Source organism: Tribolium madens, unplaced genomic scaffold (assembly GCF_015345945.1).
Source record: "Tribolium madens isolate multiple individuals breed KSU strain unplaced genomic scaffold, Tmad_KSU_1.1 Scaffold_91;HRSCAF=231;Tcas5.2_LG7, whole genome shotgun sequence".
Taxonomy (NCBI): Eukaryota; Metazoa; Arthropoda; class Insecta; order Coleoptera; family Tenebrionidae; genus Tribolium; species Tribolium madens.
Window position 1 is genome coordinate 5,669,224 of NW_025401063.1, and position 18,764 is coordinate 5,687,987.

General features: G+C 43.0%; 1 protein-coding gene across 3 annotated transcripts in view; it reads left to right on the top strand.

Moving 5' to 3' along the window:
* The window catches only part of LOC123010624 (homeobox protein homothorax), an 84,028-nt gene extending 66,373 nt beyond the window's left edge, over positions 1-17,655 (top strand). For 2 of the 3 annotated variants that reach the window (XM_044407658.1, XM_044407660.1), the window contains 5 exons: positions 4,653-4,801; positions 8,329-8,405; positions 14,664-14,722; positions 15,362-15,523; positions 15,600-17,655. In XM_044407658.1, coding sequence (XP_044263593.1) covers positions 4,653-4,801; positions 8,329-8,405; positions 14,664-14,722; positions 15,362-15,522 — 446 coding nt within the window. In that variant the 3' untranslated portion in view covers position 15,523; positions 15,600-17,655. The remainder of the gene's footprint in view (positions 1-4,652; positions 4,802-8,328; positions 8,406-14,663; positions 14,723-15,361; positions 15,524-15,599) is intronic. The other variant, XM_044407661.1, reaches the window with a different exon arrangement.
* Positions 17,656-18,764: the final 1,109 nt, after the last annotated feature.

Sequence of the window (18,764 nt, forward strand, 5' to 3'; positions counted from 1 at the left end):
ACGTGGAGCCGAGAGGTAATTGTTACCTTGGAAACGACGGTCCATCACTCAGGCAGCGCACCCCCAAAATCTCATTTCGAGAAAACAGCCCTGCGTCGCTAATTACCCCCCGAGAACCACCACATCGATCCCACGCACCGCACCAAACAAACAACAAACGATGCCACGTGCGTCGCGACGTCGACGTCGATACGCGAAAACGTCTGTCTCTGACAGCAACGAGATTAAGAGGCTCGCAACCTACCACAAGTATGCCGGGCCCCGGGCCAATTATGCACGGCCATGCAGCGATGGGGCCTTTTTAACTGGCTTCCTGGATGCGGCAGAGAATTCAAAAAACCACGCCGATGATGAGAGAGACACGGAGAAGCCATTATACCAAACAAGATCGATCCGAATTTTAAATTAGTACTGCTGTTCAAGTTCTTTGATTTCGTATTGTAATGTGAGACAAAAATTGGTCGAAATCAATTATGGAAAATGTTTTTTTCTTTTGTTTTTCAAGAGTGGCATTTTCACATTGTTGACCATTTCCTAACATCAAATTATCTATAACTGCAGAAGTTACCTAATATTCTAATAATTACTTACTATAATGTAGTGTAGATAGCAAATACATATTTAAAAATTATCGATTTAATAATGATTCAATAGAAATAAACCTTATTATCCTACTAAGTACTACAATGAAACAAAACGCGGCTGGAGTTCGTTATTCAAAGACAAGCAACTACACTTTCATCAGTCTGTTTTGCAAATTTTATTTTAAATCCAGAAAATTAAATATCCGGAAAACTGTAAAACTGTGAATTGAGTCAAAAATTTGGTGCTTGCTTCAAGGAACATACGTAATTGATAGGGATCTACTATCTATTTTACCGCAGATTTATCGGCCATTTGGAAAGCTTTGTCATATATACAGTGTGTCCCCAGATAAGTAAAACGACTCATGTAAAAGATAAAAAATGCTCGATCTAAATTTTTATTATTTTTCTTGGTTAATGACTAATTTCAGTAATTTCTAACTTAATTTTAGTTTTAAAAAATCTAGTATGTTTTGGTAATTTTGGTAAAAAAAACTGTTTTTCTGAATACTCTATAGAGAAAAGTACCTTTTGTAAATACGACAAAAAGTTATTAAGAAAAGTTGTTTAGAATCAATATCTAGGCCTGTGTACCAAATTTTAAAATCATCAGCTAACTATAATTTTTCATTTTTGACGTTTACTAAGTACAGGGTGCACATGTTATTTGTTCCCGCCTGAAGGAGCAAAAATAGGCAACATATTATACATTTCATAAACTACTTTGTGTAAAGTATTAACCATTTTAAATCGAATAAACATAGTCGATGGTTGACTATTGACATTGAAAACTTAAAAAAAAATTCAAAATTTAAATGTATAATAATGGAAACAGTAGCAAAAACATAACAAATTATTGTGCGTCTTCTCAGTTTAACTTTTTTTTAATGCTCAGTCTGCCGTAAATTGTTTACAATCTTCCGGTAATATGATTTGATGGAATTCTTTTTCCTGGGTATTTTTTTAACAGTTATTGTATTACGAATAAAAAAAATTGCATTTAGATCATTAGTACCAAATAATTTTTAGACGTATCTGTTAATAAAAAACAATCATCTTGAAAAAAATGAAGATAGTTAGCAGATGGTTTTGAAATTTGTTGTAAGAGCCTAGAAGTTAGTTCTAAACAACTAAGTATTCTTTTCCTTTCGTCGTATTTGCCACATAAAAGGTACTTTACTCGATACATAAAAATGTTTTTTTTTTAAATTCCTAATGCTTACTTGATTTTTTAAAACTAAAATTAATTAATTAAAAATTAATATTTAACCAAGCAGGTCTGAATCTCCAAAAATGAAAATTTAAATCGAGAATTTTGTATCTTTTGTATATTTTTTTTATATCTACAAGAGTCGCTTCATCTATTCGAGAACACACTGTATGTGTATGTATCGGAAAGATGGTGTGTTAGTAATTCTTTCCATTATTCGTACAAAAGCAGTATTTACTTTGAATAAAAGGATGAGGTGGACGAGGTGGGCATGCCTAAAACCGCTGATTACTGCAATTGGTCAAAGTGGGAATAAAAGCATTTGTTGCGGTTTGTAAAATTACGGTTCTTGATTTCTTTATAAGCAGTTGCGGTTATTGTGTAGTGTGTGTCGGGTGCGTCTTGAGAGGGCACGCAATAATGCCGAGGCGGTAAAGGCCCTCTGGCTTTCTTATCCGAGAAATTACGTTTTTTATAAGATATTGTAATTTATGTAAATATGATAATAGCGCACATTATATGTTTATAATGCAAGGCAGGCCGGCGCGATAGCCTTGGGTCCGTGCGGCGAATTTTCCACATTGTCAGTCACGTTCCGGTGAGAGAGAAAAGAATGTAGACGTCAGATGTGCCTGATTGGAATCCCACAAAGCCGACACGAGGTGAACTTGTAATACTTTTATAAGCGCGGTGTGCCGCGCCGACCAATGGTATGAGTGACGTGACCCATCATTATACGCCGATGGACGGCTGGGTTCGTTCGATGGGACCCTCCTCGCGGCCGCGAGCCATTTCCCACCATAATAACGCAACACTATTGTTCTCCCGGGTCCATATTGGAAATTCCTAGGGATTAGAGAGACCGTCTGTCACATCACCGTGGACGTCTGTTTGAAGGCACTGTCACTCAAAAGCTCTCCCGAAAGGGCAACGATCATAACATCAGCACATGTGAGAGACATAACAGCGTGTTCCGGGCGTCTTGTTTACCCGGTCGGCGCCGAGACGCGCCTTTCGACACCTGTCCTCCGCCGTCATGTATCTGTCGAAAGCGTCATCGTCGACGACCAGATTGCGACTTAATACCCGCTGCACATAAATTCGGCTAAATCGGTAAAACTCTCCGTGGCACTCACACGAGAGACTTCTTTAATGATGCATTTTATGTTTTTGCACGACGGACATTATTTTAATTCGTTCGGTTGGAACGTTTCCAAAGCATCTCGGGCACATGTTTACTCTCCATTTCGTGTTTTTTTCCTGGACGAGGCGACATGTGCGTGATAACGAACCTAAATTCTCAAACTCTCTCGTAAATCGTCCAGCCAACTAAAACTCGGGCCAAAGGCACTTAAAATCGGATCGAATCAACTAATTCACATACAAGAATTTCCTACAACTCCAGACAAGACTTAAAATACCACGGCTTTATGGGAATTTTTCAAACGCAATAAACCAAACCCAGTCACCACTAAATTGACAATCTCTGAGATAATCGATTTACGTGATGTTGCAAACAACGCTAAAAAGCTATTGTCATGTCATCTTGGTGGTCGAGAGACGAGCATTCAAAGCAGTTTGACAAAAGTTTCCCCTTTGGAAATTTTTTCCACTCTTCGTAATGAAAGAAAGGCGTTACCGCGAAATTGCATATGTGGGAGCCACAGGCTCCGACGAGAACAGTGATTTGAAGTTGCCATGTCAGTGACAGATAGCCAGTAATCCCGCAGACGATAGATTAATGTGTGTTAATGAATACTGGTGAGGGGTCGCCTTCTCACAACAAACAAACGTGGCTCGGCTGTCTATCTCGACTTTCAGCGTGTTTTAGCATTGCATATGAACAAGCCGACTAAAAATAAACAAATCCAGATGCGTGAGTGCTCTGAATATACAAAAGGGGCCCAAAACGCCTCTACACGCGATAATTAGCATTGTCGAGACGCGCTTTTCTCGCGACGTAAACAGCCCACGAAGTATCTATCAAGTTTCTGTTTGTCGAAGATAGAATTGAAAAAAAGTGATATGTAATGAGTATGCACCCCGCGAATCGCTGTATCTGCGATGATGGATTCTCTCGGGGTTGTTCTAAGTATGATAAATCCAGCTCTCTTCGCCTCTGTCTTCGTCATGGGGGCCTCGACCGGTACTCTATCGTGATCGAACATTCTTGGGTCTGTCGTTATCCGTCTTCGGATCGCCAAAAACCAGTTCGTGTGTCGGATGATCCGGCAGCAGCCGACACCGAAGACGATTAATCAAGCGTTATCGCACTGCCTTTGGACTGTCTCCCCGGGATTTTACCGGGCATTGTGCGTCCGTTCCGCGCAATTATCTTAACGAACTCACCACCGAAACGGACGCACACTGACAGATTGGAATATCACAAGATCCAACCAAAAACTCGATATCAATCACCGTCATGTAAATCATCCGTGCTACAGGTTGAGTCTCCTCCATGTAAACCAATGTTCCCAATTAATACAACCTTTTTAATTAGGCTTGAGCGTTTTTCGACTCGCAATCGGACCGTTTAAGAAGCCTTTCCAACTTTTATTGTGGTGAAACCGCTCGTGTTTGTTTCGGCTTTCGTCAAACAACACAACACAGGAGTCGTTTGTGAAAGTCGTAGGTCGGCCCTAATCTGATTTCTTCCCCTTTCAGTTTGCGTGTGAGTCATTAAACCCCTCACCCTCGCCCTGTCTGCATACGTGGTGTATACAGGGTTCTGCAATCTCTCACTGCATCGACTATCATTACGCCACCCGCAAAATTGCGTCGCGTAATTAGGCAGTCGTGCGCAAAACTCGACGTCGTTATTCACGCAGAATGATGGAGGATGGACTTTTTTGTTACAGGTGATGCCAGTAATGCCAGCATCGGGAGCGGGGAGGGAACAGGGGAGGAAGATGACGACACGAACGGGAAGAAGAATCAAAAAAAGAGAGGCATCTTCCCTAAGGTCGCCACCAATATACTCAGAGCGTGGCTTTTCCAACACCTAACGGTAAGTCTCTAAAGAATTACAAGGAAATTCAAAAGAAATACTCGCTATCGAAAATAATTGAAACATTTTTGACTCAGTTTGAAGCACTTGCTGAAAATGCAACCTGATCTTCATTTTTTTAATAACAATTGTGTTATAGGAACACTATTTAAATTTTTTTATTAAAACTACTTAACTTAAAGAATTACTTTTTTATAGGAAAAAATTTGTAATAAAAATTATATCTTGTATATAATAATGAATAGAACTGGGCTATCTAAAAACGTAATTCATTTCAAATGTTTGAAATAGAAAATCGGCCATGTCAGGTGACAATTTGACCTTTTACTTTTCCTAATAGACCAACAGCATTATGTAACGCTTACCTATTAACAAAAATCCAAATTCATTATTCATTAATTGTTAACATATACATATTTTACATTTTTAATATTTTGATACAACTAAGTCAATAAGATTTTCATCATTAGTTGTCCCGATCACATACATATACATATTTTACATTTTTAATTTTTCGATACAACTAAGTCAATAAGATTTTTATCATTAGTTGTCTTGATCTGTGCAACTTAATGCTGTGAATGTGTGGAATTTATTATTGTCTCGTATGAAAGATTTTCGTTTTGGGATACGTTTTGGTCGTATTCAATGGTCACGTCTTTCCTCTGGATTAAACAGCCCTTGGAGCGACCGCATCCTGTATCTCTTGTGTCTTTATCTCTTCGGCGTATGTATGCAAACGTCGTCGGTGGCCCCGCGGCGCTCATCCGTATTCCGCGCGTGGTTCGATGTCCGGCGTCCGAGAGCGGCATCTCCTCCGGCGTGTGATATAAGACGGGGCGAGTTGGTCCCCGAGGAAATCCCGGCAAGCGGCCGGCCCGTCCACCTGTCAACCAGAATTAAAGGATGGGAGTCCGCAATTGGAGCTGCGGCCCGGAAACCGTAGATAACAGTGAGTCGGCGGCTCCCGCGGGGGCCACTCTTGACCGCTCTCTCTCCTCAATATTTAATGGCCGACAGTGGACTAAAGACCGACGTCGAGGACGACGCCGCGACGACGCATGAATATTTGAGCGATGCATCATCCCAGCGCGGGTATCGCTCTCTGATCCCGGCTTACTTGCACGACTCATTAAACCCTGTGCGCTAATCCTGCTATCGGATATTGCGAGGGACAGACCCACTCGATCGATGCATTTCGGCCCCTTGACGCTGCCGACGCCGCAACCGACCTTGTTCTTTCACGATGCCGACTTTTTATTACCGAGAAAATATTAATTAAAAAGCGCGTCGCCCCGTCGTCGTCGGCCCCGTAATTACTTTCACGTGACTCGTTTAGGTAACTCCGCGTCGGGCTTCCATTCTAACGTTTCCTTAAGACGTAAATCGCTTCCAAATCTCATCGTTTGCATTCCCTATTGAACTAAAAATGCATCTATCCCAAACACCTTCATTAACTTTTTTATTCCTTCTGAAACATTTCTGCGATTATGGGGCCATTCCGCAACTAGGGAAATGATATCATAATTTTAAACTACTTTGGAAAGTCGCTTACGATAACCATATCACTGACTGTGCATATAGTTTCTTGGCTCACAAATTGATAAATTAGCGCACATAGGCTACAAACAGCTTTTGCCTAAATATTGATATCGACCTCTAAGAAATGAAAAAAAAAAAAAACAAATTTCAGCTTACTATATTTTTACTTACTATATTTTAACTATATTTTTAATAGGACCTTAAATAATTTAAAATATAAGGCTAATAACAAAGTTGACAAACTAAAAATAGTTATAATACGTAATACACGTTAAAAACTATTTACTTCGGTCACTGCTATTCATCAAAATGATATGCCAATTATTTTAAAATAAATGTTTTTAAATATGATATTTGTTAACATACTCGATTAGTAGGTATAACGGAACGTGACAAGCATTCCAAGCATAAGAATGTATTTTTTGGAAATATAAAAAAACGATTCTATTTTCATTTAGAGATTTGAGCTTTTTTTGATGACAGTATAATTAATTGTGTTGATTATTGTCTGCGATGTGTAAGTGATCTTTTTCACATGTCGATGTCGAAATTTGGCCTTGCGATTGGCGCTCGCCCCGGAAAAAAGCTTGTCTTTTTCAGGGAAAGCTTTCATTTCCGATCCGACTGCATCTCGGCTATATTTCCGGTGGCGTTATCCTAGTTTATCCGCAGGGGAGCCTCACCGTCGACATGTGTCCTGCTTACCGGAGCCGATTCAAAATCCGAGCGGATTTGCTCAAGCATTAAATCGGACCCGTTCCATCCGCAATAATTAAAGCGTCCCATCTCTGTTCGCATTTAAAATTGTCCACAATTACAATAGGAGGATGGTTGCGTCGTCTCAATCTGCGATAACGTCACCCAATGACAGAGTGGATCTGTTATCTTCGGTTAGCACGCAAACGGCGCTAACTCGCCTCATGTAGCTAATTTCGCGTTTCGGATCATGACTATTCATCTGCAGGAACGTAAAAAGTAGATACACCACGCGTCTGTTTGTGTTGTCGCTTGGCATCATTTATAACGCGGCCGCTCCGGCATTTTCATGTTTCTCTCATTCCGGCGAGTATTCTTTGTTCCCCGTTTTGTTCGCAACGTTGTATTGTTGCAATTACGCTTCCTTCCCGACCGAGGCGAGTGCGTGAAGACGGATGGCGTTGGGTTATTTATGGTTTTATCTTTGAATTCGGATCGTCTCTGTTCGAATGCGATTGCAGCCGTAAATCCGCCAACGAAGTGATGTGTGTGCACCCCGGGGGTCCGCCAAGGTGATCACCCTCTCCTCTATCCGATCTTCGCGCAGCACGCAAATAACCAACCGATCCTCGGCCGTTTCGGATTCCCAACATAATCGTAAAAATCACTATGCATCGCGGCTTTTTGCGGCCAAGGCGACGCAGGCATAAGGGTTATGCAGCCCTGGAGAACCACCAGATGGGGTTATCGCTCTCGGAGGAGACTTTCCGAGGTGTGATGGGGAACGAATGGATCGAGCGCGCTGTTTTTCACGAAGTTACGACCGCAGATTCGCCCTCTATCGGGACATCATATCCGCGATCTAAATAATTAACCCATCAACCTGATGCAATTTTTTTATCGCGGGTGAACACCGTTATAGAACGTCCCTTCTTCAATCTTCTTTTGCTGAATGGGATTTGGGATATCCTTTGATTATCGTTTAAACGCGTTCGTGTTTTGAATGGAAATTTTCTCTCAGTTTTTACTCTGCATTCGGGATTATTGGAACGATGATGACGATGCCGGAGGCAGTTGCTGCCGGCCCGCCTCCAGTGAAACGCCCGGTCACGAAAGTTACGGATGATCACGTGTCGTTACGCCCCCGACTCACAATTTGACATGTTCCTATTGCAAATTTGACATGGACGTTATTATCGCCCCTACTTGAGATAAACTTGTATTTTTCACGAATCCAATTGCGAGGTTTGCTCATGTCGCAAGAATTTTAATGACTGTTTTTGTTTCAGCATCCTTATCCCTCGGAAGACCAAAAAAAGCAGTTGGCGCAAGATACGGGTTTAACGATACTACAAGTCAACAACTGGTGAGTGTTTTGATGGTAGCTTTTTGATTTTTGTATTGGAAAAGTGTCTCTCGTCGGAAAGAAGTGCTTCCGGAATGGGAACGGATTGATTAATCGTAGTAATTACCGATCAGCTTTCGGCGCTAATTAGATTTCGTCCCCCGGCAGCGCTGCAAATGAGATTACGGCTGGAAATGGCGCTCCACGCCACATCAGAGTGGAGGCGGGCGCACGCGTTAATTGTCATCGATTTTTATAATGCTATTATGTCGGTACACAATTTATCACGTTAGTCGTCCTAGTCAACGGCGACTGTTGGATCCGATATTCGCGTCGTATGGATCCATTAAGGGCCGTCCCGCGGCGTCTCGCCGGTCATTTCGGCCCGTTTACGAGCCTGAAGAGGGCGATTACTGTCCGACGGCCCGGAAATGGCCGCCGAAATACGTGCTCCACTTGGCCGTGACGCCGGCCCGTTACGCTCACTTGACGCTCCAAGAAGTCGCTCTTTGGACACCTCGGGGAGCCTCCGGGCGCCATCGACGTCATCATCATTTTTCACGCCGAGTGCCATTACCGATGCCGTCTCGGGGGTTCACCTGGGTTAATGCGACCCGGTGATAAATCGCTTTCGAGCCAATTTATAGGGGAGACGCAACGAATTCTGACGCCCTCTTCAACCAACCAAATCAACTACTCCACAACACTTGAAACTTTTATCCAAATCACTCTAAGCAACGATTTTAATTTTTGACCATATATTTGACATTAACTCACTTGTAGATACTGTGTTTCATAAGTTAAAACGCAACGCCAAAAAATGACGAAATAGTCCTGACTCGATATATCTATATCTGAGTTTCCTTTCGGTTTCCTCGTTCATTATTATCATTTTTCACATTTCGCTTTTGTCTTGGGAGTTCCCGTGGGTTAATGCATTTCGGTGATAAATCGTGTTTTGGCGTTATCAACTGGCACTCGGTAGCTGAAGAAGTCATCGGTGAGTCCACCGCCCCTCTTGCGTCTTGTTGCTTGCCGGCAATTTACGAGTGAGTTTCATTGTCGTCGGATGCTGCCGCCGGCGAATGACTCTCCGAGGAGTAATATCAGGCCACCTAATAGCTTACCAAATAGCCTCCGAAACACCTTTTTAATGAACTATTGTAGCAGGAAATGAAAATAGGGACCGTCGGAACAATAACGACCGTTCTACACCCGCAGCCGCCTCGTTCTCTGATGCCCTCTTGCATACGTGGTGCTCAATTTTATCTCGACTGTGATTGCGTCAACCCTTCTACGGGGACGTTGCCTCAAGGGTCACATCCGACCCGGCGTCACGACGACTATTAAGGAGCTGATATAGTAATTACTTAAACGACGCTTTTCCGCCGCAATTACTCACACAAATTTTGAAAAGTACGAAACGTCGATCGAGTTACTCGGAGATAAAGAGGCAATAGCTGGCATGGCAAAAAGGCGAAGAATCCGACCGACACCAGGCCCGGTATTTAAGAAACGTGCGATTTGTATCGGACAGACTCGACGTCATTGTTCCACTGTCCGATGGCATTTCGGACAGGTAATTAATGGCACCTCTAACGGTGCGCGATGCTGTGGGAACATTCCTCGTCCTCATCCCTCTCCTCGTTATCGTCCAAGTCCGAGTCAAGCTTTACCAACGTTGCCGCCGCGGCACCATGTAATGTGTAATGTCATCTGGATTGCGCCTTTGTTATTCGAATAAAGCAGATAGCTTTCCGAATGTAGAGAGGTGTGTTGTAGTCTACGGTCGTCGGCGGTTCGTTCGCATACAATCCAAATTGCATCAGGGCTGGTGTTAATGGCTCTGCCAGGATAATGGATGGAATTGCATTAAAATGTGATCTGCATAGCTCGCTTACATTCCGAGCTCGCTCAAATGTAATTACTGAATCTTTCGGTGGCTTCCGGGCTGATGTGCATTTCGTGATGAATAAAGGGTGGGCGGGAGTTCGCCTGAAACCGACGCCGACATAGCCACCCCTCGCGATCGGTTAATGGATCAGGTGGCGGAGGACGCGCCTTTTTCGTGTAAGGACAATTAGAAGAGATCGGGGAGGAATGTCGGCTGACGCGGTTGAACAGAAAACTGCTTGTTTAAGGCGTGATTCCAATGCAATCGATACGACAGACAAAATTTACCTCATATAACATTTTCCATTCATAATACCACCAGAAATTGCCCGATCAATAAATCGAATAATCCAATATTTCTGTTTTTTATTACAATATAGGTTTCCACGTCTAAAACAAAAATAAGTTGTTTTGTTGTTGAGTTTGATTTCTAAATCGAAATACATTCCAAATAGTAATTTTCCCTTTATAAATGGCTGATGATGTATATAATGTAGGTACACTTTAGTTGTACATAATTCATGTGGGCTACCTGTAAATTACATCGCCTTAACGACGCTTTTAATGTCAATTTAATAGAACGTTTGGAAGGAAAGTGTGTTAAACATACTTATGAATTCTATCCGCGATTGTGCGGCATTATAGGAACATAAAGAAATACTTAATCAATGTTGAAAATTTTTCTTTGGTAAAGTTGGTCGGCGCCACAGGTGAATAGAGGCCATAATATCATCGTCGATTAAAGACTCAGCGTGGTTCGATAAGGCCGTATCTGCGCTTTTCCCACCCTCGAACATCCGTTCCTTCTGTGAAATAATACCGCGGAGCCTTTCAATCCTATCAGCCCGTCATTACAGGGAAGCAAACAATGCAATACACTCTCTGGTTCGATCCAGCAGCGGTTTTTAATGTAAGGGTGGTAATTGTAGGGTGAAAATTTAAAGCGAGGGAAACTTTTCATTTGGTCGCAGGAAAAAGAGCTTTTCGGTGAGTTTTTTCGCGCTTCTCGTCCTCCTCGGGGAGAACAGGCGACACGGCAGGTTGAGCGTTATTTATGTGCGCTTTTCCACTTGGAGCCGGCTGTCGTGGAAAGGCGGCTGCCGTATAAAGCACGTATCATGTTAGATGGAAAGAGCGAAGCTGTAATCCCCGAACTCGTGATGTATTGACGCTCGACCCTGCCGTAGACTCCCATGCACTGCACCATTCGCCACTTTTTCAATTTGCAGGTATAGGAACGCACAGAAGAAGACGATCGCCAATCCACATTTTTATTCAATCCCAAACAGAAACACGTTCCTTATCTATTCTTATACGCGAAATAAAAAAATTTCTGCAGCTTTCATATCATTTACATGAAATTCTGTCTTCTAAGAGATTCATTTTGAAAGCAAAGTAACGGTACGTTGCTTCTTTAGCCGCGTCTTTTCGAGTCCGGAAATGGAAAGACTAAAGCGAATGAAAAAGTGCATATAGGAAATGCTTTGTAGTAAATTTTCTTGGTTCGAATGGCTGTTGTCAATATAGTTGTCGGTTGGTGCAGATGTGTCGCAGTGTGGCGGGGGGCGGCGGCGCTGCGCTGGCATCAAAACGGGCCCTCGTAGCTCGGAAAATTCACGGGTCATTTCTTCCCAGTTTCCGGATAGTGCGTGAGGGCTGCTACAGAATTTCGAATCCATCATCGTCACGAGCAAGAGGATAGCGCGACGGCGGCGCAATGGGGCGGCAAGAAGACCCCCCAGTAATGACGGTCGGGTCATTTTGCCCCCTTCCCGTCCTCAAACATATCGTCAGGTGCACGTCGACTGATAACCGCCACCTACCCCTCGACTCGTGCCTGCGTTAATTCGAATCGCAGAGATTACGCACGTTCGCTTCATTGGAAATCCTCATGCGAGCCGGCTGTATGGAAATGTTGGTCAAATATATCATTCTGGCTTGACAGTGCAATTCTCTTATCTGCGCGCTGCCGGCAACGGGATCCCGGGGGCTGCTCGCTGAAAAACAGGATCCTGCCAGCCGAGTCGGGGTTGGCTCGTCCGCCCGCCTTGAACTCCGGCCAAATTACAAACAAAACACCAGCGAAGCGGCGCCCTCCCGGCCTCCACGAATATTAAAAATACAAGATTACCATTCCGTGGAAAATTTCAACAGACCCCCGCGACAAACTCACAAAAAACAACCTTCTTTGTTCCCTTTGAAACTAACTTTACAGTGGGTCAAAAACGACGGAGGCACAAACAAAAACGCCACAAATAAACAAAGTCACCTTTACGAGTACATAAAACATCAACTTAAAATGGTCCGATTGCCTCAAAAATTTTTCGTTGCTTCAATGTTTTCTGAATCCGTTATTTTCTGGAGATTATGTAGGTATCGATTCGGGCCTCGTCTCTCGTTGTTTTCGTCAACCCTTTGGTGTAAGGTTTCACGAAATGCGACGGTGCGGGGCCATAATCCTCCTAATGATCGGCCGGCTGACTCGGCATCGAGCGCTCTTTCACCCTCTGACACTTGTCCGCTGCCTCGCACAAACATTATTCCGTCTACAATTATCGTTTCCGCGTTAAAGGGCCGATGAGAAATCGGCTGAACGCCACCCCTTGCTTACAAATGATAGATTACAAGGAAGGGTTCGACATGAAAACAATTATATTACTAGAGACGACGTGTGTGTGTGTGTGTGTATTATTAAGAGCTGTTTGTTGACGGGAATCAGATGTCGCACTATACAGTAGGAGTATTGGCGGCAACAGCACGCGCTTTACCACTGCTGGCGCAGAGTTATGAATGCCCCCAATTACATCTTAAAAGCTGTGCTCCATTAATTTTCACAGCTGCTGCCTCTTAATTGGGATCCACACGCTCGATAATAAACGCGAGACCATCGCGCAACCATTCTCCACGTAGTATTTCGCACCAGCCGGGGATGATTACCCGACGCATGCAAATAATCACGGCGCAAATTCATCAAGGTAATCACTTTCTCGCTACCACTTAATAATCCAAACCTCAGCCAACACTCATTTAGAAAATCTGCTACTGAATCAACATCCATCATCTCTATCAAGAATTATTTCGTCTTATGATTTTTGACTTTTTTGTATTGAATTAATAATAATTTAAGTAGGTAGTGGTAAGGATCAAAAATGAAACTATTTTTATTTCATAATAGTTTATTGTAAAATATCGTTTATAAAGAAAAGAACATCAACCATAAAGGAGTTAATAAAGCCTTCTTGGGAGCACTTCTTGTGTTTTGATAATGTCGGTTAATTCTGGGTCGGCGTTGGCTAATTGTCATCGGTCTAATATGTTTGTCGATTCCACACGCACCTCTGCCCGCCAATTTCCGGAAAATCTGAAGAAATTGGCCGGGGCAGGGCAAAATGTGCGTTATTGCCTGTTTGAGTGCGATTTCTATGCGTGTCTTGCCCGAGCTTAAATAAAGAGGGGTCGATCTTTGGCACTGGACGTCGCGATGATTTGTTCCAATACGTGATATTCGAAATTGGTCCTGCGAGGGGTCAGAAATGCCGCTGGTAATTATGTCGTTAGCAAATGGCACCATCTGCGACACAGGTCAACCCGACGTGGACTCCATCATCGCTCTAGCGTCAGCTTGCCGTTTATGTGCCGGGAGATATTAAACCGGGAATTTATTGCGGCACCCGGGTCCATAAAGACGCACGGCCTGAGATCTGCAATTACTGTTTTCTTTATTCCCTCCAGTCACATGTGTGGCAGGAACCCTTCTGTAATCCTCTCGCATAACTCGGCATGCCGTGATTAATGCAAGAAGCGAGCAAATTGCGCGGAACCTCCTGTCGCTGCACTGTTGAAATTTGCAGGAGCCCCGGCATGATCTTATGATTTAATCTGGGAGGTCGCGGGGAACCCGCAGCAATACCTTGATGAGAATGTAGGGGCAGCAGGTCGAGGGCAGTATCGCGTACGGGCCGTATTTCGATTATCCGCCAACTCCGGGCAGATCCGGGAGCCGCGTCACACATAAACAAAATTACAAGGAATTTTGTAGGATCAGTTTCCCCTATCCATTAGGATCGGAGCGGCCTCTTCCCACGACGACTATTACAGTTGCATCGTTCGCTGTATTATTCATAAAAGGAGAGGAAGTACGCCACATCGATTTCTGTTCGGTCCTATCTTTACGCAATTTAGTCGGTATGCGTGCGTACGTTGTATACATTTGCGCCGGAAGCGCCACCAATCGGTCGCTAGAAAACCCAATCATTTCCGGTGTCGGAACGCATTAGCGCCAGCGCGATTTTGATGGACGCTGACAGGCCAGACCGACGCCAACACCGCCACCCTGCGTCGCTTCATCCACGTTGCAACGCAACTAATGCTCCTTCTTTGTTTCAGGTTCATTAATGCCAGGCGGAGAATAGTTCAACCTATGATCGACCAGTCGAATAGAGCAGGTAAGTGAAAAAAGACCAGTCGAAAAACTTTCCCTGCACCGTGTTCTCCAGAAAAATTAACTTGAAGAACAAAAATTAGCCATTTTTATGCAAATTTCGCTTTTGGCGTATATGTAATTCCGTAATTAATGAGGACTGGTTGAGAGAAAAAAAAAACATTGAATCGCGTTAAAAACTCTGACCATTCGTGCAGGATGGATGCACCGAGAGTCGGATGCCTCGTTATCAGTCTTCCCCGCCGTCCCTTATCTCATTTTTAATGAATCGTGATTTCCATTAAAGCCTAACGTTGTTGTGTTCATTTTTACGAAGATATGGACCGATCCCATGCCGAGCAATCGTTTCGATATGAATTGTAAGTGGAAAGTCTTGTATGATCGGTTATCGTTGCGCCGTGCCTCTATTTTTTTCATTTCGGCGTTTTGCAAAAGCCGTATTATTAATGGCTTGTGCGCTATCGATTCTCCGAGGCTCTCTTTCTGTTCCTGTTCGAGACGGGCAAAGAGAAATTGCGAGGAGAACCGTTGACCCTCGCGGACCGATCCATCACGGCGGTGACATTTTTCGAGAGAAAGGACGCGGTGCAGGGATATCGAACTGCAGATGCAGTACAGGGGCAGCGTGTTACACCACTAATAGTGTTTTCTCCGCACGCAGGGCCTAGTGGAGCGTACAGTCCAGACGGTACCATGGGCTACATGATGGACGGCCAACAGATGATGCATCGGCCGCCAGGAGATCCAGCCTTCCACAACCAGTACGCGCACTATCCCGCAGAGTACTACGGACACCACCTGTGAGGTAAGTACTCTTACAAACTGGTACCAACATCTCCAAAAAATGAGTACCGATTTTCTGACTGATTGTTTGTTTTCAGATACCCCCTCGCTAGTGACAACGACAATGGACATATAAATATGCGACTCTTAAATGTGATTATTCTCTGTACAAAGTGTAAATGTAGTGCCCCAGTGTTTAGTTAACGGGAAGGACTTGTACAAAAGTATTAGACTACTCGTGTGCTGACTGCTGTACATAGATAGTGGTAGGTGCGGGCCGACCCCGGAGCGGTGCCCGGACCGCGGTGTATACTGAAGGGACAGCCGCAACCGTGTAAAGTGATGTGGTCTCGTAGCTTAGGTTCCTCGATGTGTTACCTTACAATACCCTCGTCCTAGTCCCCATCCAGTCCAGAAACGATCAGCCCAATCCTCCTCCTCCTCTTCTTCACTCTGTCCGCCGTCACGTTTCTTAAAAAAAAATCTTCAAAAAGTACGACGCGTACAAAAAAATAATCCAAGGTTGTGCTGTTGTAAATTACTAGTTGTTATATCTGTTGTGATTTTTTTGCTATTTGAGGAAAAAACCCGAACTCTCCTTGTCCCGATGATGATATACGATACGATATACGTAACTACTGAACCTAGAGAACAAATCGTCGTGGAGGTGGCCAAGCGGACCCCTTCGCCCTACGACTAGAATAATAATATCAATACACAAGTATACAGAATGTCGCAAAGTCACTCAGGTGGTCCATGGCTGATACCTAAATTATCAAACCACTGTTATAGTTAATTCAATACACCATCTGCATCTAAATCGCAGTTTTTTGTTATTGTACCACTCTGATGATTTTGTTTAGTTATTTACCAGGAACAAACGGAGGACTGGCCGGCTTATTCCGGAATGTCCGCACAAGCCTTGCCTGGTTATTGTTATTGTTGTTTTGTAAAAAAGAAACGGCATTTCAGAAGAACCCGTCAGTCGTCCCATATTAAAGTTTAGCGACAAGGCGGAATTTCATTTCGATGATTCTAAATTAAACCGTCAGGCCTTGTCCTGGACTAGTTTTGTGTCCGTGCAAGTCCGTCGAAGCCGCCGCCCCCAATACACGACGTATACGACTTTAGTGATGTTATAGGTTATTATTATATGAAATTATGGCGTACACAATGGCGGAGACGAGGCGGAGTTGCACGGCTCACACTTACCCATTGTTTGAAACTTGTGTGTATTCTTCGTTACCTTTGTTAGGGTCAGGGCGGGGGGCTACAAGTATACTGATTTTTACACTCCGATTTATAGTTTTTGATCTGATGTACTCTCGAGTGCGTTGTACATATTTAATGCCCGCGCCGACACGATACGATTCCCTCTGCCCCAGGCCCAATCGTTTTTTGTACATACAATTACCTCCGATGAGAATGTTGGCTGTTCGTTTTAAGTGATTTCCATCATGAATCATTATTCGCCTTATCCAATGTATACGAAAAAACTAAAATCAATACAGATCAATGAGAGAATATCGTACCTCTGTGTTATGTATGAGAGGAAACTTTATTGTGTTCTGCTTTTTAATGAAAGTATATATTAATATTATAAACGATTATGGGACGAGATACCTCTAAACTAATTTGGTAACGCCGTGTCCTCTGTATAGTGTTTTTTTGAAACGTGAGCATTAAATGCTACATCTTGTGTACTTATATAAAATGTGTTTTTAATACTACCGAACCACTATCCCTCCCTGTTCAGTTTTAATAATAGTACAAATTCTAGTTTTACTGTAGTGCTATATGTGACAGCCCTCCTCTTTCCGCCCCTCCGTCACACGATCTCCGCCGATGTACAGCAGTGCGTAGCACAAAAAGGGAAACAATCCCTAAAATCCACGGCCACAAAGCCGCCAGATCCGACACCTATTGTTTTCCTTTTTTGTTATGCACATTCATTTCAAAATTTTTCTTTTTTAAATCTTAATTTTAGTTTCCTCCAATTTGTCACGATCGCATTATTTTCGTATTATACTACAAGATGGGACGTTTAACTTTTCTGTACTGTGATTGAATTATTGTTAATTAAGTGCAATTTATGTTCATGTAAATAAACAATTATTTCAAATTTCAATACTAATAAACAAAAGTAACTAATAATCCACTAATGAATCTCCTAAAATCCTGTCTTAAATCAAAAGTAATACTAACCCATTAAAAGAACAATTAATAATGAGTAAATTTACTTTTATTCTTTAAGACTAAACGAGTGAATAGTGTAAGATCGAAAGGAGGTAAGTACATTACAATCTTCTTTTAGGACGAGATAATCCTTTCGAGGATAATTCCAGTTGAAATATCGTTTTGGTGTACGGAAAGAGCATCCGAACATTAACGTGCAATCCTGATTCCGGACTTGAACGGCCATTGGTCATCCTAGATTGGTCGCGGGGTCCGGTTGACAGCTCCTATATAGGCCTGCGCCCGGAAATTGTGTCCAGTGCTGGCGGCTGCCTTCCGGTTCCGTTCCATTCCTTATACCGCGGCCGCCTTGATTCATTACCCTTATCACGAACCTGGACCAAATGACTTTCTCCTCTCAACCCCCCACATTTTCTGGAAAAAATCGATCGTGAGAACCGTGCCCGCATCATTGCGGACGACTTGTAACGACAATTCCGACATTAATTAAATAAGGACCCAATGTAGCCGGACACGGTGAATGAATAACAAATGCTAGGTGGCGTGCCGTGTCAATCAAATGTCCGTACTACGTGACCGATGAGAGTTTCCGGCCAAAACACCGCCATTTTCTACAATGCTTATTACCACGATTACGGACCAAAGGGCTTCCGCAACGTCAGCGTTATACCCAAGAAACCGTCCACGAGATTCACGAATCATAACTCGAGTTTCATGCGCACAAATTGCGCAAGCGACACTAATTATCCATCCCCTCTAATGACAAAGTCGAACGGATGCTGATTCGAACAGGGTTGACAGGGCAGAATCTGGCTGTTTGAGACCGAAAATGCTGAATCTCATTCATTATTTTACAAACTTTAGTCAAATGACAAGTTGAAATTTTTAAATAAACAAATATTATTTATCCAAAAACCGGGCACTAATTAAATTAAAGCTGCACTTTACAATTTTTTATTAGAGTTTTTACTTTTTCATTCTTTCTTAAGTAGTCAGTTTGAAAACCCGAAAAAAGCAACAGAAATTATTATTCTGTAGGTAGGTATAGATTACCACCCAATTACTTA